At 36.2% G+C, this 23,373-nt stretch overlaps 2 protein-coding genes across 5 annotated transcripts; both read left to right on the top strand.

Annotated features, from left to right (window-relative positions):
* On the top strand, positions 1-6,638 carry dbe (KRR1 small subunit processome component homolog dbe). Of its 2 annotated transcripts, none has more exons than XM_045726815.2 (6): positions 1-108; positions 1,213-1,430; positions 2,388-2,573; positions 3,129-3,293; positions 5,718-5,819; positions 6,163-6,638. In XM_045726815.2, the coding sequence occupies exons 2-6, from the start codon at positions 1,233-1,235 to the stop codon at positions 6,523-6,525; spliced, it is 1,014 nt and encodes a 337-aa protein (XP_045582771.1). In that variant the 5' UTR covers positions 1-108; positions 1,213-1,232; the 3' UTR covers positions 6,526-6,638. The 2 variants fall into 2 exon arrangements, with proteins under 2 accessions (XP_045582771.1, XP_069173733.1); XM_069317632.1 differs by having other exon boundaries at positions 34-105.
* Positions 6,639-7,952: 1,314 nt separating this feature from the next.
* LOC123745811 (L27 and PDZ_signaling domain-containing protein veli) lies at positions 7,953-22,066 on the top strand. Of its 3 annotated transcripts, none has more exons than XR_006771418.2 (6): positions 7,961-8,085; positions 9,171-9,212; positions 10,553-10,701; positions 11,839-12,048; positions 14,705-14,944; positions 19,162-22,066. XR_006771418.2 is itself a non-coding variant. In XM_045726817.2 (6 exons), the coding sequence occupies exons 1-6, from the start codon at positions 8,049-8,051 to the stop codon at positions 19,179-19,181; spliced, it is 594 nt and encodes a 197-aa protein (XP_045582773.1). In that variant the 5' UTR covers positions 7,966-8,048; the 3' UTR covers positions 19,182-22,066. The 3 variants fall into 3 exon arrangements, 2 of the variants coding, with proteins under 2 accessions (XP_045582775.2, XP_045582773.1); XM_045726817.2 differs by having other exon boundaries at positions 7,966-8,085; positions 14,705-14,840; XM_045726819.2 differs by lacking the exon at positions 14,705-14,944 and having other exon boundaries at positions 7,953-8,085.
* Positions 22,067-23,373: the final 1,307 nt, after the last annotated feature.

Below are 23,373 nucleotides of genomic sequence, written 5' to 3'. Positions count from 1 at the left end.
CACATTAAAAGCTCTAAGGTAAAGTGAGGAGAGAAGACTAAAGTCTTCACAAACAATCACAACAAGCACAGTTCACGTGTGGAGCTGCCGTCTTATTTTGTGCAGAAGGTTAGTTATAATAATAATATTATAATAATAATTTTTTTTGCAAGAAATTGCAATGGGTTAGTGAGATTACATAAGACTGGTATTTTTACATTCATACAAAGCCACTAACATGCATAGCGTTTCGGGCAGGTCCTTAATCTAGCGTATCAAGTAAGATGAAATGGTACATTGTAGCAAGATTTTTATATATAAAAAAATAACTACACTATAGGTTGACAGCGGTGATTACATTGGTAAGGATGTATTTCTTAAGTACTAATATTGGGGAAGTGGGTAGTACAAGATACAGTGTGAATTTGAAGCACAAGGTAGGAAACTATGAAATTGAAATTGAAATTGAAATAAGTTTATTGAGGTAAAATACACACAAAGGGATGAGGTAGCTCAAGCTATTCTCACCCCGTTCAGTACAACGTGTTAATACATACATAGACACACATCACAAGCAATAAACATATTACCAAACATTCTGAGAGAGAGGAAACTATGAGGATGAAATTAGCTACTTTTGGGTTTTACTTTTGGTTTTACTTAATCTTTTCCCTAATTCTCCTTATTATAACAAATCAATTTGGAGTGTTTACCCTATTGATCTCTGGCTGTCGTGGTTACCATGGGTGGGAAATATTTTTCCACTGATGAGCTATTTAGATGCAAATAAAATATGTAAGCAAAGATAATTTGCAAATGTGCCTCACCTAGTCTAGACCTAATTACCTTGCCTCATCCACCAGGTGGCTGAATTCTCCGTTCATATTGGTGCTTTTTCTCTAAATACCACATCAAGTTGACAGACTAAGCAGATGTATTCATTTCTCTACCCCATATAGCTAGACACCAGTACTGTAGTATTTTGTGTGTATATTGAATGATATAGTAAAACCTTAGCACTTGGTATAAAGTATTAAAAAAAAGCAGAGAAGCAAAACACAAAGCCTACAGAATTTTTTAATGAGCTTAGATAGGTTAGGTTAGGAGAGGGTGGGCTATGAAAATAATAATGTCTTGTATATGTGCATAATTTTCATATAATAAATGTGACAAATTTACCAGTGTGTGTGTTTCATTTTATACAAATATTGACACATTTTTTCTTATTTTTAGCTGAGGTATCATCAGGCAAAATGTCGGATAATGATGGAGAGACTGAAGAACTGCCACAAGGACCAGTGGAAAATGCCTGGGCCATAAAAATTCCAGAATTTAAGAAAGGTGATATGACTAGCCACCTTCTAGAAGAAAGCTCCTTTTCTGTTCTTTTCCCAAAATACAGAGAGAAGTACCTCAAGGAGTGCTGGCCATTGCTAACAAAAACACTGGCAGTAAGTAATGCGTTTATTTTGTTACGCAAGGTGCTTAGATATAATTTACAACATGCACAGGTAACACAAATGCCCTCCCCTCCCAAAGCCAGGTGGATTTTTTTTTCAGGGATATTCCTGTGCGGGCCCTAAGTCTCTGGCTGGCCCACTAAGTGTTGCTTGTTTCTGTTTTACTTGGGTGGAGTACGAGTATTTATGACTCGTATGGTCGCTTCAGTAAGATTTTGCCATGTGTGTTTAACAACTTCTTCTGCTCTGTTGAATCGAAGTTGAAATCTTAATGGGTTTGTAACTGTGCACTGTGTTAGATAACTTTCCAGTGGTCTGTCGGGCATTTCTCCACAGTGCTGACATTTCCTCTCATCTTCTGGAATCTGTAAGCCTATTTCCCATGCACATGGGTATTTAAACCTGGTACTGTTTATGGGAAATTGCTACCAACTTCACCTACTGTGAATAAAAGTACCCACTAAAATGTATAATAAACAAGGTTAAACATGAAAATGCTACACATAACTCATACTGGCTTCTGTCACACCCAAATAGGGTCAGTAAATACATAATTTCAACCCTCATTTCACAGAGGAACTTTGGCGTGAAGAATAACTTAGTTTCTCATAATTAGGGGCCAAGAATAAATTCTTAAATGTATTATCCTTGTGGTTTATGTGGCAAATTACTTGTAGCCACAGGTTCCACAAATATTTTGCTTAAACATGGGACTCTAAATTATACTGACCAAATGCAAAAATGTAGATAAACCAATAATTTAATTTAACCACACTTTTGCTCATAATGTGAGAGGTGCATGAGCATTCAGTATTTAGGAATCCTAACATTAGCAATTTATTGCTTATGTTAGGATTCCTAACATAAGGAACATCTTATTTGTAAAACAAATTAGGTTGTAATGAAAACGATTTAAGTAATTTTCTTAATTCATTCTTTCATTGGCAGGATTATGGTGTCAAAGCTGACCTTGATCTCATAGAAGGAAGAATGACGGTATGTACAACACGGAAGACTTGGGATCCATATATAATAATAAAAGCTCGAGACATTATTATGCTGCTCGGAAGATCAGTCCCCGTTGAGCAAGCCGTTAAAGTTCTTCAAGATGATGTTACACATGAAATCATCAAGGTAATATACATTTCAGAGCAGTTGAGATAAGAATAATGAAGATGAATAATATTAGATGTTTTATTACTAATGCTTCTAAATAAGAATCCCAATACAGTATCCTATTGGCCGTATTTTGAAAATACAGTAGTACTGAATTTACATTGAATTAAGGTACAAGATCCCTGCTCATTATGACTTGCCTAATTTTTCTTGCATTCAGAGTTAGCAATTTCAGATTTTTTCAACCCTTATCTGACAACTGTTATTTCCTGTGTTCAACACCCTACTTTTGTCAGCATTAAACAGGATCTGCCAATCTTTCATCTGTTTCAAAATTCTATCAGTTATATATACAGTTTGGTAAACAACAGAGGTTCCCAAACAGGAAATACAGTACTGTATAGTACAGTCTATTATATTCTTTACTTTTTGTTGTTTACATTTTGCTTTGACTTTTAAACACATACTTGAGGTGCACCATTATTGAAATGACTGTGAATGATATGGCCAATATTACTGGAAAGAAGACGTAATTTATGTAATGTAATAAGATGGTCCTTTTCATTTTCTCAGATTCGCAACATGATTCATAATAAAGATAGATTTGTAAAACGAAGACAGAGGCTAATTGGTGCAAACGGCACCACTCTTAAAGCCCTCGAGTTACTTACAAACTGCTATGTGCTGGTTCAAGGTGGAACAGTTGCTGCCATTGGGCCTCACAAAGGAGTTTTACAGGTATGTGAATGTTTTTTGTAATTTGCCATTGTTTGCATTTCCTGTAATTGGAGACAGGAAACCTTGTTAGGCTTACCAAGGTCTTCCTACTCCAGCTAACTCATCTTACCAAGGATGCAATCCACAACGGTTGTTTAAGTCCTGCATCCCTATTTACTGCTAGGTGACCAGGGTCGTCAGGTGAAAGGAAACATGGCCACCATCTCTGTCCTGCCATGGAAATCGATTCCGGGACCTTTCTGTCTCGATCAAACTGTGTTGACCACTGCCCAATAAGACTTCATATATTTTGGGTCAGATTTTCACGTGTACTGTACACTGTATTAGTTTTCCAGGCAGTAAACTTGTTGCTGTTAGTCTACTGAAGAATTAGATTTGGGGGAGTAAAGAGGATGAATTCTGGGAACATTTGTACTGCATCACCATTCGGCGGTCTGCTATATTATATTAATCTCGATAGTAACTCAGTAAAATAGATTTCCCTAATAGTATTACTTAATAATTTCACCATATGAGCTCTCCACCCCCTACTGTATTTGCAAGTGTAAAAGCAGCCCTCAGTTGCAAGCTGCAGGTTGAATTTTGGATATACATCATGCAGAAGAAGAGGTATACATGTAGAAAGGGTCATAGATTTTTGTTCTATATAAGCATTTAGGCTGGGTGGAAAAGTTAAGTTCCGGGATCAGTTCACGCCCAGGTACCCAGATGATATATATACATCCAACTCTTTCAATGTCTGTACTCTAAAGTATTTACCTAAATGAATAATACATTTCTAATAATTAATAGTGTAATTGTTTACTAATTTTGTTGTTAATTTTAGAGGTTTGTTAATTTTAAATGTATTGTTAATTTATAATGTTTTGTTAATGTTATTAAATATTGTTTAACATATAAAAACATTTTACATGTGATGCAGTGCCTCATCTTCAGGAATAATAGATTGGAAACTGAAACTCCACAAATGAGGGATTCCATATCATTGTTACCGATACTCTACAAGACACTGTGCTCTCATATTGAATACTGCTCTTTGCTCAGTTACAGCCCCGCTCCTGTGCCAGATAAGAATACTATGGGCTCACCATAGTTGCAACTATGGTGAGTTCCAACATAAGTGCTACTTGGAACTTTTTGTTCTGCATAGCTGACTCTAAAACAACAACAACAATGCTCTTTGCTTACATTGCCTCTCAAAGCCGGTGAAATATCTGAGCTAGAAAGTTTAGAGATCATTCACTGCCTGCAAATAATCACTTAAGCATTTGAACTAAAATTATGGGACTGCCTTAAATTATACTATACTTATTATTAGAAGACAGAAAAATACCTGGAGTGGGTCCTGAGAGAGAGACCTCATAACATTGGAAAATACTGTACGGCCAGGTACAAAACCTACATAATAAAATTACAATATACTGAAGTGGCAGGCACAGTACAATGTGTAGAATATATCATGTGAAAGGTTGGCAATCACAAGTATCTATAATAAAGGTTAAAAATACATCATGTGAAAGGTTGGCAATCACAAGTATCTATAATAAAGGTTAAAAATACATCATGTGAAAGATTGGCAATCACAAGTATCTATAATAAAGGTTAAAAATACATCATGTGAAAGGTTGGCAATCACAAGTATCTATAATAAAGGTTAAAAATACATCATGTGAAAGGTTGGCAATCACAAGTATCTATAATAAAGGTTAAAAATACATCATGTGAAAGATTGGCAATCACAAGTATCTATAATAAAGGTTAAAAATACATCATGTGAAAGGTTGGCAATCACAAGTATCTATAATAAAGGTTAAAAATACATCATGTGAAAGGTTGGCAATCACAAGCATCTATAATAAAGGTTAAAAATACATCATGTGAAAGGTTGGCAATCACAAGTATCTATAATAAAGGTTAAAAATACATCATGTGAAAGGTTGGCAATCACAAGTATCTATAATAAAGATTAAAATATTCAAGATGGGAGTTGACATGTTCTTGAAGGAGTTATATTATCAGCCAGGTTGTGATGGTTATGTGGCCTTGTGGCCTACTAACACAAATAGCTTCATTGACCAGGTAAACACCAGGGAAGCCCGGCCCCCAAGCCGGACTGCGAGAATATAACAACATGCAAAATCTAACAGATAAATGAGGTGATGTATTGGACTAATAAACACCTAATAACAAACATTATGAACATAAATTCATTTCCTAGGGCACTTGAGTCATAAAATTTATATTTTGTTTTAATTTTAGCCATATGGAAACTACTCTGTAATCACAGATTACTTTTAAAATATATAGACTAAGTGTAATAATAATAATGTCTGTTAAAGGTACATTTTTACTACTTTGTCAGCCTTATTTTTATGACATAACATGTACCTTATATTATTTTAATGTACTGCTTGTGGTCACCAGGTGTTGCGTGTAGTGACGAGCACAATGAAGAACATTCATCCCGTGTATCTACTTAAAGCTCTCATGATCAAAAGACAGTTAGTTCAAGACCCAAACCTCAAGGTAAGGAAGAATTAGGCATTATTTCCTTCCAAGAATATTGTGCCATGATTAGTCTCGGTTAAAACAACAGTAGTTTTTCTTGGATGGACTTCTTCCTTTCATTAGCCTGTACTTATTCCCCAATTTATTATGCTTCAGTTCATTATATTTCCATTATAGTACTGTACCATGTAACCATTAGACCCAATTTAATATACTGTACTGTGCTGGTCAGAGGATGCCTTTCTTGATCGCCCTCATGCAATTGAAACATCTTGTTCAAGTATGTAGACTTCTCAGCTCGTCTTTCTTTTGTTTGGAGAAGTATAAAGTTTTTCAAGTAATTTTTTCTTTCTCTTAATAGGATGAAGACTGGTCAAGGTTTATACCCAACTTTACATCCAAAAACGTCCAGAGAAAGAAACCGAAAGTCAAGAAGGCGAAGAAGCCCTACACTCCATTTCCACCGGCTGCCACAGAGAGGAAAGTTGACAAACAAATGGCCGAGGGCAAGTTCTTCGTTGACCAGGAAGAAAGGAAGATCTCCAAGAAGAGGAAACCTACGGAAGAGAAGAAAAAAGAGAATGCCGAGAAGCAGAAGGAAAAGAGAGCCAAAGCATTTGTGGCACCCGAGGAGCCCAAGTACAAGCCGGTCACCCCTCAAGTTAACTCTCATGTTGATATTGAATCATTAAAAAAGAAAGTAAAAAACAGGAAAAGCAAATAATGTGTTTATGTTTAGTTTCTTGGGTCTGACAGTACTGTATTGCACATTATTGTAAAGTTTATTAACTTTGCACTCCATTTTGAAGTTTAAATAAATATTTTATGTAAAATAAATTTGTATTCTAAGCCTATAGCAGTCCATTACTGGGTATGAATTAGCATAATATGCTTACCTTTTCCATTAGTGCATGCAATTTCATGTGTTTTTTTATCTATTTGGTAGTTGGTACTTTGCCATTTTTTCCTCGAGATCAGAAGGTTTCTATTTTCTTGTGAAGAAGAAAACAAAATCAGGTTAAACAAAAACAAAAAATATTAAACCAACATAGCCTAAAATGGAGATAAGAGCCATTAAATCAAATTCAACAAAATACAAAACATTTTTTTTCCTTTTTTTACAAAACCCAACACTTATCTCTAAAACAGAGCCTTTCGTCACGGAAGATAATACATACAGTACTTGTATGAACATATTAAATATTGTTTGGAAACAAGTCCACTAATCAAATGAAACTAACAATTAACAAAATCCAAATTAAGAGTAGATGGGAAACTCCTTGGTGTTCACGTTGACTACAAACTGAATCTCCATTGCCATATACAAAATACAAAAAAAAAGTTTCTAAAATGTAAGGGATTATCTCTAAAATCTATGGACCCTTGCTCTTCATTGCTAGCACTTTATTATTAACTCATGTATCTGTATCTCAAATATGATACCTGTGCTTGGGAATCTACAATCTATAATTACCTACGACCCATTATTACTGGACATAAATCAACAATGGGAATAATAACACTTTAATCCCACAATCCTTGAATATACACTGGCTGCCTGTCCCCTAACAAGATTAAAAAATTTTAAATTTTGCCCCGAGGGGCGAGTTTATTGACAAGATGAATTACTGTAATTAATAAACCCATAGAACAGCCTAAGCCTATCCACAAAGTAAATGCCAAATCACTGCTACAATTCAAAAGCCAGCGCGATAAAATAAAGACAAATTGGAAGAGATTTGACAAGCCGCCAGCTTCCTGTCCCCGTCGAGGCCACTAGATAGTGACCTCTCAGGTAAATTCAGGTAAATAATTGGTTTCTCCTGCCCGCGATTAACGGCATTATTAACAATTAAATACATACAAATTATAAATTTATTAATATCATGTGTAATATACTGTATAAATAAAAGATTAATATTATTATAATGATTTTAGGATGAATAGAAGAAGTATTGACAGCTTGGTTGGGGAGAGGTGGTCACAAGGGTTCAAAAAGTGCTCAAAAAGTAGTTCCTTCACGTCATCGCTTCTCTTTTCAACCACTAACCTAAACTATCCTATGCTATTCTAACCTAACAAAGTCTATATTTCCCATCACAATCTTACCTAATCTAACACAATGAAAATTACAGACATTTGTACGTGTTTTTTATAATAAGGTGTGAGAAGCGTGTGACGTCATCGTGACGTAATGGGATCATCTCCGGGAGGATCTTTTTGGACTCTTCCGAAGGTGTAACAAAGATGGCGTCCGTGGCGGAGCCCCTCACTCTCCAGCAAGGTAATTAATGATAATTCTACCTTATCTACCGATAATTTAACCGCAATTTCCTCCCCCTCGTCCCTCCTTCTCCCCCACGAGTAAATCTACCCGTGTGCCTTTGCCGCCTAACAAGAGATTGTCACTGTGTTGCAAAGTGGAAAAGTCTTTTTTTTTTGTTTTTTAAGGTTTTAGGTCTGTTTACGATGGCTTTACGATTTTGTATTTTATTTTGTACTCCAAGAAAGTGTATTAGAGTGGCAGTCCTTAACGATCTAAGATGCAATTTGTGAACCGAAATCATCTTTTAACACCATTGATTTTCTCGGTATATAATAATATATATAGTCAATAATAATAATAATATTAATAATTATACTATAATAATAATATAATACTACTTATAGTCACTATAATAGTTTTAAGCGACATATATATCTTACCTACTCCAAACCCCTAATATACATAAGGAATGTGTATTATACAGCGAGTGTACAAAAATATTTTTCTTATAATTAATGAATTAATATTTTTCTAATTAATATTTGTGGACGAAGCAGAGAAATGAGGCCTATGGTGGAGGCCTATGGCGGGGAGGAAAAGAGAATTGGTCAGCGTTCATTGTTATTTTTTCTCTTTGATTATGTTCTTTAATTATGAATATGTATAATGTTATATATTGTAGTCGGAATTGAACTTGAGGCCTATGGAATGAAATTGAAATTAGAGTGTATCTAATTTTTGTTGTATTCTTGGTTTAAGAATAGGCCAGGGTTGGTACAAATAGTTGTACGTTCAAGTTTAAATGTGTGTTCAAAAGAACGCGCGTGTACAAAGAACACACGTGTGTGTGTGATGTTCACTTGTGTACTGACCTATTTGTACTTACCTATTTGTGCTTGCGGGGGTTGAGCTCTGGCTCTGGTGTTGTGTGGGGACACGGGGGGAGAGTTTACACAAACTAATGAATTAATGAATGTAAATTGTCCTTAATATTTAAAGTTGTTGACGTGGTAAGAGAATGGACCACTTGTTTAATCATAAGTTATTTAGATAATTTTGCTAATGGTATTGTGTAAGACTAAACATGAACTTTGTCTCCTCAGATGTCAAGAGAGCTGTCGAGCTGCTCGATAAACTTCAAAAGAGTAAGTACGAGGAGTTTTTTTTTCCTTACGTTTTCTTAGAATACCGTAGCCTGGTTGTCTTGAAATAAGTTTATTTAGAGGTACAGAGTAGTAGTAGGCATCCATCAGTCTCAGGAGACTACGGAGTTGCGCTCTGGTTATCGGTCTGGAGTGGCCTCACCAGGACGCAAAGCCAGGGTAGGTTGATACTGGGGAGAAGCTGTTACCCATGCAGCAGGTCCCCCGTCTCCACAGCGCCGAAAGTCTCCAATGGAAAGGCAAACGCCAATACAATTGGTTCCAGTGCCGTCGCAGCAACTGTCAGAACGAGGTTGAAGGCAACAATGAACTGCCCCTATGGAGTATATATATCTTGAGGTATTAATACATTACACACAAAGGGAGGAGGTAGCTCAAGCTATTCTCACCTCCCGTTGCCGGTGATCTTTGTGTGTTGATGGTTACTGATACAGCGGGCTGGTTTAACAATGTATTTCTTAATAACGTTTTAGTGCTTAGGATGTTACTATCTATTGCCTTGGTAATGATGCTTAATGATGCAGCAAGTTTGATTAATACATTTTTAATATCATAGTGCTTAATTTGTCACATATTCTTACAAATTCCATGTTTTGTTTAAATTATGAGGTCAGAGAGTACATTATTCTTAATATTATCAATTCCCAAGACAAGATCAAATTTCCTTGTTGCTGCTATTATGTGTCTGCACTGACAGCTGTTCCTAAACTACAAAGCAGTACTGTACTGTACTGTACTGTACTACATTTACTGCTTAAAAGCACCCTCACCTAAGTCTTCATATTTTGATCCTTTATGTAATTCTCTCTCTGAATCTTTGTCACTAGGGCTCATGCCCTTGGCACTTACTTGTAATGTCTGTAATTTTAGATACACTACTGTACTGTAAAACACTCCCACCACTCCCCTCACGCCCCCCCCCCCCCAAAACAAAACAAAAAAAAAACTACTACTGAAGGCATGGATAAATACAAATTGTCGCATTTCTTTTAGCTAAACCAAGGTGCAGTAAATCCCGATGTTTAAACTTGTCTACTCTGTATACTGTGAACTTATAGACAGTTCAGTGAGAAATCTTGAGTTATTTTTATTCCAGTATATGTACTGATGCATTTGGTGCAACTCAAATTTGAATATATTACTTGTATTGTTTAATTTTGATGTAGTCTTCTGCTTGCACATTATTGTCACAATGTTCATATTTAATATTCTATTATAAACATGTAGTGTTATACTGTATATTGTTTATTTTTCTTAATTTTGCAAATGTTCTCATAATGATGTATGAAAAGAGTACACTAAGGATCTCTCTCATCTCACAGCTGGGGAAATACCATCTGCAAAGTTAGCAGCACTCCAGCGTGTTCTTCAGTCTGAGTTTCTAACTGCAGTGCGGGAAGTGTACGAACATGTGTACGAGACTGTGGACATTTCTGGCTCTCCAGAAATTCGAGCTTCTGCCACAGCAAAAGTAATATGGCCAATATTACCTAAGTATTTTAATTGAATTATAGTACTTTGAAGTAAACTAAAATAGAATGTGAACCATTTTTAAATTATCACAGCATATTAGAGTTTATGAACAGACCAGTACTGTACTTTTAATAAAATGGAGGAGTTATGGGAGACAATGTAAATTTTTAATACCTTGTAAGATCAAATCTTGTTAAATTTTCTTTAGTATATGTTGGTAGTTAAACTTTTGCTCTAATATGGGGTACAGAATTTATAATATTTCTGATGCTTCTGCTACTGTTGTGTGTGTCCTTTCATGCAACCTTTTTGAGTAAAGAAAACTGAGCCTTAGTTTTTAATTTTGCATTTCGAATGATTGCAAATTATGACGAAACAAAAGTGTACTATAAATCTTTTGTTTACATTTATTGTGTATTTATATTGGTTACAAGTGGAGAATACATAATTGGTTGATGTTTTATTCATTTTAACACTTTCCCATCTCCACCACATGCTCCCTAGACTACCTCAAGGTGCACCAATCATTGGCCGCGAGCGCTCGCCCAGACTCAAATATATATATACTCTTTTTAAGTTTTCTCACCTCAATTTTATCTTTTTGTTCACAATAAAATTCCCTACAGGGATATATACATATGAAGTCCAAAAGCCCAGCATGCCAACCACTCCAAACTCTCAAATCGGCTGAGGGTTACCCATGAGCACGCAACACCATCAAAATGTGTGTACTCTTTGTGGGATTCTCACCTCAATTTTTGTCCTACTTCGTTCAATATAGTATCAATGTGTTTATAATAGAATTACCTATAGGGGTACAGTATATGTATATAAAGTCCAAAATCCAAGTTTCCCCTCCCCCTCCTCCTCCCCTGTCAAAATATTGCTAAATTCGATGATTTTTAGTACAAATCAAAATGCAAGAAAACTCGCCAAAAAACACAATGTATTGCAAAATTCTGAGATTTTTAGGTCAAATCGCATATCGTGAGAAAACTTAACCAATCCTTGCCTAACCATTCCTGGGTATATTATATATCCTAGATAAGGCTAAGTAAAGCATCAATGATATGTTATTTCAAGTACTGTATCACCAATAATGGTAATCCACAGGCTGTAATTTTTTTATTTTCAGGCAACAGTTGCTGCATTTGCTGCCAGTGAGGGTCATGCTCATCCACGAGTTGTTGAATTGCCCAAGACCGACGAAGGCCTCGGGTTTAATGTGATGGGCGGCCGCGAACAAAATTCTCCCATATATATATCTCGTATCATCCCAGGTGGCGTTGCTGACCGACATGGTGGGCTGAAAAGAGGCGATCAGCTTCTCTCTGTCAATGGAGTGGTTAGTTTTTTTTTTTTTTAATGCTTTATTTTAATATAACTTGTTATAAACAGTTTTAGAAGTTTTCTTTGGACAACTCTGAATATTCAGCTAGTAAACATCCAAGTGGCATACTTCAATTTTTACTGTTTAATATGATTATTTGTAATCTTAAATGCCTTTTTGTTTTCATGCCATGAAATACTAAGCTTATGTCCAAGATTTGTGGTTATGCTAGTTTTCTTAGCTATAATGTAAAATTTGTATAAACCTGAAGTCAGTAGTAAGAAACTTATTTTTCCACAAAAAAGTAGCATTTTTTATCATATATGAGGATGTAATTTATTTCCTTGTTAAAAGTAATGCCTATGAGAGCTCAAATCAATTTGCTTATTATATTAAGTCTTTACATGAATTATTTTGTAAATATAACACGAGTGGTTACGTTACTGACCTAGGAATCCAAGGATCTCGTGTTCAATTGCCGCTAGGAATCGGCGTTGTTTCAAATTTGGCTTAAGCTAGGTTCTAGAGTATAGCATAACCATATCCACACCATTTTATCATAAAAACTCGATTGGCTTACAAAGACCCAGCCAAATAAGGGCAATACCTCTTCCCATCTCACTTGGTGTGTATTCACGAATTTTTACCCATAAAAGGGTTAACATGTAAATATTTCTAATGCCTGCACACGAGTGAGAAAATTGTCATTGGTGTGGATATAGTCCGGAAATAAAATGTATGTGAGGTTGGCAGTATTAGTGCACATTCTTTTATATTTATGCATATACAGTAGTACATACACAAACCAATCATGTGCCCAGTGCTGTTTTCTTATAGAAACATCTAAAATACTTTAAATAAACATTACACAATCAACTGCAAATATTGTACTGTATATAGTAGACTGCCTAGCTTTAATCACCATGGAAGCACTATGCTGAGCCTTCCTCCCACTGCTGGGAGCCTTTCCTGACTGCTCTGAACCTTTCCCACTGCTGGGAGCCTTTCCTGACTGCTCTGAGCCTTTCCCACTGCTGGGAGCCTTTCCTGACTGCTCTGAGCCTTTCCCACTGCGGCACTACTACTTCAGTGCCGCTTGTTGGTCTCTCACTTTCTCTCCACTTCTATCTTGCCTTTTCAGTAATTACAGTTTACCCATTGTTTATCCATTTCTTATCCCCTTGTGTCTTTATATATTTCCAATTTCTTCTACTTTTTCTGGTCTGTGTTTCCTGAGGGTATTTCTCATTTTCCCTCACACATTCTTGTGGTTCAGTGCATGCCAGTAGCAGCTGCTGCTCTTGTATAAACAAACCAGCATGTGAACAAATTTTCCGTGATGTTTTAGATGCTACTTACAAAAATTTTCTTACGATTTGGAGGTATTTTAAATGTCTGGGAATATTTTGAGCTATGGGCACTGCCCTCAAGGGAACAATGAAGTAATTAACCCTTTGGCTGCATTTTTTTTGGCTTCGAAAACAAGTTTGGTTAGACATTTTATGTTGAATTTCTGGAGTGAATAAACTATTCCGTGTCTTTCATTAACGTAGAAGCCATAATCAAACACAGTAACTCGGTGCTAGAACAAATGTTTCCAAAACATGGAATTGGGACATAAATGAAGAAAAAATTGGTAAGGAAAAAGATTAATTTGCCTTTTATGAATAGATATTTTGATGTGTATTTCTTATATAGCAAAAGTGCTTCTTTTTCAATATACTGTACAGCATTATAATCATTTACAAATTTTTTAGGTAGTGGGTAAAAAATATCAGACAGAAAGTGTTCCCAAATTCTAAAATAGGTTCATAAACATGGAAATTTATCAATAAATGCCCAATGGGTTTTTATGTAATTTAAGTGGAAAATGAACCTGAATTTCCTTGTTTAGTTTTTACCCCTAAAACATTGCATTCTATATAAATGAAAAAAAATTACTAACACACAATGTTATCTTGAAAAAACATGTAATTTACATGTTTTACAATTGTTTTTACAATTTACATTTTATTATACTGAAAATAAAATATGCACAAATATTAGTCTGGTTGCATTGTTTATAGTGGGTGTTTATTTTTTGTATAAAGCCACTAATCATGTGTAGCAATTATAGTTTGTTACAAACACAAAGCTCTTAAATAAAAAAGTTAAAAAAAAAATAGGATAAATAATGTCAAACAGTATATTGATTGTACAGGTATATTGACGCAACTGTTTATACTGTTTTCGTATATGACATGTTGAAATAAAATTGCATGCTTTGATGTTCAAGAACACTGTCAATTATGTGAGGTAAAACTTTAATAAATGTCAGTAATTGGATAAATGGAGTGAAATACGGTGCCGAGGTGGTGGTGGGGGCCTGAGAGTAATGGTGTTTTGCTACCTCCACCAGTCGGCTGTATATGCCATCAGTGGACTTATTTTCAATTTCCAAGATTTTGTGATGAAGTTTTATGTATGTCAAAAGCCAGACTTTGCTGCCAAAGGGTTAAAGATAAATAACAAAAGCTATATTAAATGTCAGGAAAGGCTTAGGGTCTTTAAAAATGAAACTATTTATATTTAGGGAAAATTATATCAGTGGTACAAATATGTTTGAAAAAACAGATGAATATTTTTTTTTTTTTTTAATTTAGTTGGTAATACTAATTGGTAAAACTGGCAGAGTGTTGAGGGTGAGAACCATGAGCGTGCTGTGGAGTTGCTGAAGGCTGCCAGTGGCTCCGTTAAACTGGTGGTCCGCTACACCCCCCGAGTCTTGGAGGAGATGGAGATGCGCTTCGACAAACAGCGGGCGTCACGTAGGCGAACTTCCCAGTTACAGTAGAGAACCCCCTAGTGAAGGACTGGCGTGGGCTGATGTCACTCCGTGCGAGAGATGGGGAACAGGCAGAGAGCCAGCCAGGTTGAGAGTTGTCAGTTGTAGAAGCGTAGCCAGAACTCGCTGTTTAGAGTGGAGGCATTGTCATGCCATGGCTTAAAACTAGTATGATGTTTAGGTCTGCTGCTGTGTTTGTACCTACAGTAGAGCATCTGTCATATAATGGGGAATTTTACTCACAAATTTATTAGATACATTATTAATGCCATTTACACATTTCTGGTAATGAGAAGCTTCCTAACAGCTCCTAGTGTATAAGTTTTCTTTATGAACTCACCTTCTTTCATGTTTTTCATTCAATTATATAAAATGGTAATGCATTTAAAAGCAGCAAGCAGTGAGTACATCTCCACTTAAAAGGAAAAAACCAAAATTCAAGCCATATTTCAGTTTTCTTTGGGGAATATAAACTCCTTGATGCTCAACTGTACTTGTGCCTATTTTAAATATCCTAGAAGTTTGCTTAAATACATGTTTAAAACTTTTATTGCTTCAGTATATATTTTTCTCTTGAAGCAGGCCACTAGGAAGGTGGCCCCATATTGCCTACCTCACTTAATGACAACACTAACACAGCTCACAAGGCTCACCTGTCCCTCTCTTAACTCCTGCATCACCCACTTGAGCACCACCATATGGCTGCCACGCAAACTGCACCTCACTGTTTCTGGATCACCATGCCTATACGGTCACGTCTTTAGCCTGATAGCAAATGAGGTCTAAAGCAAACATATTGGCCTCTGTTGATGGAGTGGTTCACATTTGTCTTGCACAGTTCCACTTGTGTACCCCCTGCATCCCCTAAGCCTACATGTCTTAGATACTTTTAATAAATCGTTTAAGAGGATTGGGATGCTAAAGAATCCCATGTCTGCTATGTGTAACATTTAGCCTTCCAGGTACAGAGTTCAAGTCAATTTGGTTACTTAATTTTATTAAATTTTTTTAACAGTTATTTGTATTATATTTACTGTTTGTGTTGAAGTTTCATCACTTAATCAGTTGAGGGTTAATAAAGTGCTTGATCTATCCAACTTAATTTTTAGAATGGAGATATAGGTGATAAAGTATTCTGCTTAGAGAGTTGCGTTCCTACTATAACAGCTGTTAGTTCAAATTAGGAAGCTCATATTTGAGCCTTTAACATATATAAAAAAAACATTTTATCATAATATTTTTACATAAACAATAATTAATTAAAGACTTTTTGGATTTCAGATTGAGATATATATTTTTGTCGGCATTTCCATTATGTATTGCTCAGGTGTTCATGGTTGTATACCCAACAAATTCCTTCAAAAGTAATGTTAAAAATAGTTGGGGATATGTAATCTTTCATCCTGAATCTGTGTAAATTACTGTCATTTTAAATTCATGATCATCAGGTTTAAACTTAATAGTAAATTTATTTACTAGGGGAGAATCCTCGGGCTAGAAACTGATCGGTTTGCTTATACAATAATTTTTATTTGTTTATGTTTTAGCTCTTGGCTATTTTCTATTAAAGTACAGCCAAACTTGTTAGCAAGTTCTGTGAGATTCTGACTTTAACTCCTCACAACAGTAGTATTGGGTACTTCACACGTGCTTAACTCATAAGCATGTAGTGAAGCAAGGACCGGCACCTTATTGACCGAGCTGCATCATTTCCTTTACAGCTGTGCACCTCCTCATAGAATGTCCAGAGTTTTCAGGATGACCTTAAGTCATACTGGGTTGGTGTCCCTTTTGAGTCACTTGTCCCTCACTAGAATACTTGATGAATGCAATGTCTTTGGTATTGTTCATCTTACATCTTTATGCTGTCATATTGGCATCCTGGGGTGATATTAGGATCTTCAGAATATTCTGACATACATGGTGTTAAATGGTCTTCCAGGCTTGTTTCCATCTTTTTATATTTACTTACTTGGGAAGAAGGTGAATCTAGTCTGTAGTATTTTGTGTACATAAGTGTATAAATTACAAAATTGTGTTACTGTAATAACATTTGTTATATTCCATGTGGCTTTCTTGAAACACTAAATTTAAGTGGTGAAGGGGATTGCATGCACTAACAACCCTAAAGGCAGTTGAGTGTCGTTTGTGGAGCCCTTCTTGTGTCTATGGGGATGGGAGAGAGACCATCTTATCTCTTCTCTGTGAATGAGCCTTGTGGTCCTCATGGGCAACAAGATCTTGTCCTCTTCAGTTGGATCCTTTTTTGTTGCAGGAGTCAAGATTTTGTATCTTAACCAAAAGGTTAGACAAATTTTGTGTTGTTTTGGGGCTATAATGATCAAGTTTCTGGGAGAACCTCCTAAGTAGCTTCCCACACTAAACATTGGTCCAGGCCTGGTCGAGGACCGGGCCATGGGGACGTTGAGCCCCGAAATCATCGCAAGGTAAGGTAACCAGTCAAGCATTTGGGAGGTGCACCAGGCATCAGACTTACCTTTGCCTACTGGAAGCCAGGACTAGAATCCAGCGATCTATGAAACAAAGGAACTTGCAATATGTGAACCCAAACCCAAGACAAGCTCGACCAGGAAGCATGAGCGCAGCTATAAAGTAACCGATTTAAGAAAATTAGGTTTCTGAAATAACACTTTAACCATGTGCCATTTTGCCACCAGGTGGCATCCCAGACAGTCCAGGGGGCCTCATCCAGACTGCATCTTCACTCCACAGAACCTCTAATGGGGTTAAGCTAAGTGTTGTTGGCTATCACTGGAGCATAAGCGCTGCTTTGGACCATTGCTATATTGTTTTTAATCTTCTTTATAATTGTTTTATGTCGCCTATATTGTGTGTGCTCTTGCTCTGTATTTTGCTTCAACTGTGAGTCAGGGTTCTCTTCCTTGGTAGTTTGTGTGCATTTTCCCTAACCCACTAGATACCTGCTCTGAGGTATTAGGGTTCCTCTTCTCGAGTCATCTTGCTTCCAAGTGATACATGGAACTTGTTCTGCACTGTGAGCCCTGTTGGTGATCGAGTATAGTAGTCAGCCGTGTATTGTCTAACATATTAAGATCATGCCTAGGCCTGCTCCTTGTGTATGTTGTGGCTTTTGCTGAAGGTGTGCTGGAGTCATATTAGTGATTTTATGTCCGTGGCAGCCTATGTATGTCACTTAAATGTTTATGGTCAGGGTTCAGAGTTTGTTCAGCTGTGGAACCTACCTTGTGGCTGATACACCAACCTGTTTGTGTGTTGGTCTAGGTTTCTGGTTTCTCTTGTTCGTGTGGATTTTTTATCAGTCCTGTAACCTTAGGTTGTTACGGCTTCTCCATCCAACTGTGCGCCCTTAACTACTGATTTCAATCTTTCTGGATACAAATCAATGTTTTTGACCACTGATGATCATTCCTTTTGCCTTCATTATTCAACCTGTTGGGTGCAGGACTCCCTTTCCTCCCTTGGATCTGTGTTATTTTTGTGCTTGACCTCTGCTTTTGCAGAATGGTCACCTTGGGCAGTGACTTTTATCAGGTTGTGGCCATTGTGTATGATCATGCTATGGGCACCGGCTGTTGCAGCAGGAAGCACTGCTGTCTGTCCCTCACTGTTGTAAGAGCATTTCAGTTATCTTGAGAATGTGCAGTGCTTCCAGTGGCTTCCACTGCCACTTTTGCTTCGACCATTGAGTGGTGGTACATCTGGATTCTGCCCCTGGTTTGGGTTCCTAAGTGGCTATGAGGCACCCACCCAGGGATACTATAAGAAATCTGGCTTTCCTGCTCGTTTGAGTTACATGTCCGTTGATAAAATTGTTGCGACTGATTCCTTGGACATTATTCATCCTGTGTATTTCTGCTCATATTGATATCCTGAATACATCTCGGCACTTTTTATATTACTCTAACACAGACATCTGTAGAGCATAGGCTTTTTGAGCATAATGCTTTCTTTCTTGTATACTTTACCTTTGGTTATGCTTTTGATTATACAAAACCATGACTGCTTAACAAAGTAATTGCAGAGACTAGATTTATGAAGAGCTGTTATTGGGTATACAATTTAATTACCATTACTAGATATCACAGTTATTAAGTATTTAATACATTTAGCTGGTCTCATAATAATTCTTGAGGGGCACATCTTACCAGTACAATACAATGTTTAATTTGTGATTCCATTCATTTGTTTTTAATTCAGTTTTACTTTTTTTTGTCTTCCTAGGTTAGGATAATTATCCACTTTTATTGTTCCTAAACCAGTGGTGTGATGATCAATGTATATGTTTGCTTGTTTTCCCTCAGGTGGAGGACAGTGGAACTGAACACCGTGATGCAGAGTACAACCCAGCGGAGCAAGTTTCACTTGAAGACCAAAGATTGACTGACTCTTCCATTTTGAGATAGCATTAGTTAATAAATATTTACTCCATATTCAAGAGGACTCTGTTAAAAGAATTTTCTTTCCCCATCACTTCAGCGTTGTCTTGAAAACCTCATAAAGTGTTACATAGGTTTGTGCTCTCTTGTACTTATTGAAGAGTATTTTCCTGATTTGATGTTAAGGTTCACATGTATAAATTGATGCTTTTAGAGGGTGTTCACCATTTTTTTATAAATTATAGTGATTTGAAATATTGACCTTGGAGAATCTCTTTTAAGATAAACATTGTTACTATATTACACACAGAAATCACAATAGTGTGATGCAACAAATGAACTAATCCACAATCCACAAGGTTCGAACCCGCGTCACGGCCCTTGTGGATTTGTTCATTGTTACTATATTCCTAGCTTCAGACACAGCTGATTGAAGTTTAAGTGTCTTCTAATTTTAATGAAACTGTGAATGTTAAATGTAAAGCCTTAATTAGTGAATATTCAGCATTTTGTATTATGCAAGAAAGTTTGAATTGAGGACATAATGAGTCTACAGTGATTAAACTATTCTATGTTCGTATTAAGTGGGAACAAAGTGTTGGCAATAAGGTAGAGATACACCATGTTACGAGTAAACGTGTTTGACAGAGGACAGCTTTCATTCGTACTGTCTGTATGAGTTCTTACGAGGAACACATTCCTTCCCATCCCAGATCCTCATCCTGATCCCTTCCCAGTGTTATATAGTCATAATGACTTGGCACTTTCTCTCGATAGTTCCCTGCCCATCTTCACCTTGCCATTTTCCTTAAGAAGCAGCTGTCCTGTGTAGCTCTGCTTGATTTCATAAACCCCCACTCAGGCAAAACTTTGTGTGTTCAGTAAAGTCTACTTTTAACATGAATGTATTTACTCATTTTTATTACTAATTTAGTTTACTTCCGCTAATGAAAATATTGAACCATGCCATAGTATTTTTATTGATTTGAATACAATATTTTCTCCAATTTATAGAACAGTTATCTAGTTTAACTTAGATTATGAACAAATGTACTGAAAGTGGCATTTGTGATGTTTTTGAGGCAAGGCTGGGAATAAGCTTGGGTGAATCACTAATTATTGAGAGCCATATGATTTTCATATTTGTAGTTAGTAACAAAATTACATAGAAATTAACTTAAATCTTCCTTGTTTGTTTTCTCTTTCTCCAGAGGAACCAAACTTCACTTTACTTTTTAAAACATTTAACATTTTCATAGAGAAATTATGCAGATTAGTGACATTAACAAAATAACCTGAAGTAGTCAGTAGTTAAACAAAGAAAATATTATTTGGCAAAATGATTTTGGTTCAAAATTTTCTAATTAATTTTGCCATTGTTACTGCTACATCCATGTTCATTAATATATACTGACTAGCCTTTGTTAATAAATTTTATTTTCTCGAGTTTAAAGTTATTATTTCTGAGCACTTCATGTTTCATCTTGAATGCAATCTCTGCTAAGGAGCTGATAAATGAGGAAATATTATTGAGGCATTAGGCAAAAAAGCCTTGTTACTGTCAGATCAGTTAATTAGCATATTTGCCAGTGGATAGGAAACAAGTTTTTCAAAATCAAATTTATACAAATATTACCTTGCTTCTGATTCACCTGGATAGAAGCTGGCTCTGTAGGTGCGAGGCACCTGACTGGTATGATGAAGCCTACTAAATTATTTTTTCCCCACAAAATGTGTCCTTGTAAAATAGGGGGTTTCTTGTATGTCGTAAATTATGGTACATAGTTGATGGGGTTTTGGGAGTTGTTCTACTCCCCAAGCCCAGCCCGAGGCCAGGCTTGACTTGTGAGAGTTTGGTCCACTAGCTCTCACAAGTCAAGCCTGGCCTCGGGCCGGGCTTGGGGAGTAGAAGAACTCCCAGAACCCCATTAACCAGGTATCAACCAGGTACCAGACCCTAGATGAGGAACCACTGCTGAAGGATAGTATTTGTGGGGAGATTGGTCACAACAACTGCCTGTACTGTATATGCACACGTGACTTAAAAGGTCTGCCAGTCCAACCTAAGCGGGATAAAACTAGCCTCTTGTACTTTTGCGTGCATTTCGTCAGTGTTGCGCACTGGTGCCCCTACAATGTAGTAGGTCCTGTAATCTAGTCTTGGTTAAAATTAATATTTACGGATGTTGCATTTAAAAAGTCTAATTTTTTGTTAATCGTTTTGACTAATCCCTAACTGCGAGATTCAGCTCGATAAGCAATTTCGTTGTTAATGTGGCATGTATTGTAACCTAGCTACTAGTATAGTACTTGTAATGTGTTTGGATTTGTAAAATTGAATTTTTAATTACAAAACAGATTTATGTACATTGATTATGATGCAGAATGATAGTGATGCAATGATGGTTATATTGTAGATTACCGAGAGAGAATATATATCATAATTCATACCTATAATTTATGAGTACGTACTTTTTAGCAGTTCAGTACTTGCCAGGAGAATGAACGAACTAAATGATTGCCGGTGGTTTCTCGGTGTTAATTTAGACGACATTTATGTACCGTAGTTGTACCTAACATTTTTCAGCTAATATACTAAACTGGAATACTCTTAAATATTGTTTTGTTACGTTTTGATAGATAATATCTATTGGTCATGATTGAGGTTCAATAAAAAAAGTTTACTTTGCATTGTCTATCCATTTTTGTTGTTGTCATGACTTAATAACGATTCCTTTAGCTTTTACTAATTTGCACCATATTATTTTGGAAATATTTCATTGTAACATTCCATGTGAAAAGCAAACAAATAAATGAGAAATATTTGGGACATTTGTCTATGATTTTCAAAGTCTTTGAATTATCCACTTTACTTCTATGAAATATGTTAATTTAAAAAAACTTGTCCCCAGCTCTCAATTCTGAAGGAAAAAAGGTTCCATTCATCTTTTTTTTTTTTTATAGGCTAAGGATTCTTCTCTGAAAAGTGAAATGAATGGAAATTATTCATTGAATGGGTAAGTAAATATAACCAGGTAAACCATTATCATTAGTATATCATTATTTGTGTTTCACCGGTAAGTTTTCTATCAATTATTGTATTGTCATTCCCGAGATGTGCGGTATTATCTTATAATTACACACCACTATATTTTATTTTTTACGTAATCAGTACCCTGTTTCCTACTTTTAATAGGGGTGGGGTGAAAAAAAAGTATTATTGTAAAGAAAGTTTATGGCTTTAAAATAATACAAATGTAGTGTCATGGAGAAACAAGCACTACCACAGTCCAGCACTGTGGTAGTGCTGGAGTACCACAGTCCAGCACTGTGGTAGTGCTGGAGTACCACAGTCCAGCACTGTGGTAGTGCTGGAGTACCACAGTCCAGCACTGTGGTAGTGCTGGAGTACTACAGTCCAGCACTGTGGTAGTGCTGGAGTACTACAGTCCACAACAGTGACCCCACCAGTCTGTAGGAACAGATGTACAATGTTTCTCGTGAATTGTCATGCTGCATACATATATATTCACTCATTTATTTTGTTTTTACACGTTGATTGCACCCATTCTTGTCTCTTGTCCCTGTGTGTTAATCATACTCTTTCTTCTTTTTTCAAACAAGATGTCTGCCCATCTCTCTGGCCTCCTGTTATTCTTCAGTTCACTTGAAAACACTTTACCAGTTTACCATCATCCACTTGTTCAACATGTAAACCATCTTGGTATGCTCTCCATAATCTTGCAGTTCATTGAATTATGCAACTTACGTCTCTGTGATTTTTTTAAATTCTTAGCACTATGTATTCTTCTGACACAAAGTCTTTTCAGATTTGTCCCTTTCTAATGCTCTATCAATATTTTTTCCATGTTCACACCAAATTGTTATTGAATAGTTGGCATTACCCCTCCGTACAGACCTCTGGCTGCATCTATTTATCTTGTTTTCCGAATCAAAGCTTTCACTGATTGCAAGACAGAACACATATGAAGAATTCAAATAGATGATCAACTAAGAAGAGAAGCTAATGTGGATTATGATACTGTACTTCAGACAAAAATAAAGCAGAAAAGTAGTTTCAATATTACACATTAGGATAACAAGCAAGATAAGATTAAAATGATCTCCAAGACCTCT

This window comes from Procambarus clarkii, chromosome 88 (assembly GCF_040958095.1).
Source record: "Procambarus clarkii isolate CNS0578487 chromosome 88, FALCON_Pclarkii_2.0, whole genome shotgun sequence".
Taxonomy (NCBI): Eukaryota; Metazoa; Arthropoda; class Malacostraca; order Decapoda; family Cambaridae; genus Procambarus; species Procambarus clarkii.
Note: the sequence above shows the minus strand (reverse complement) of the source record. Positions and strands in the feature narration are given on the sequence as shown.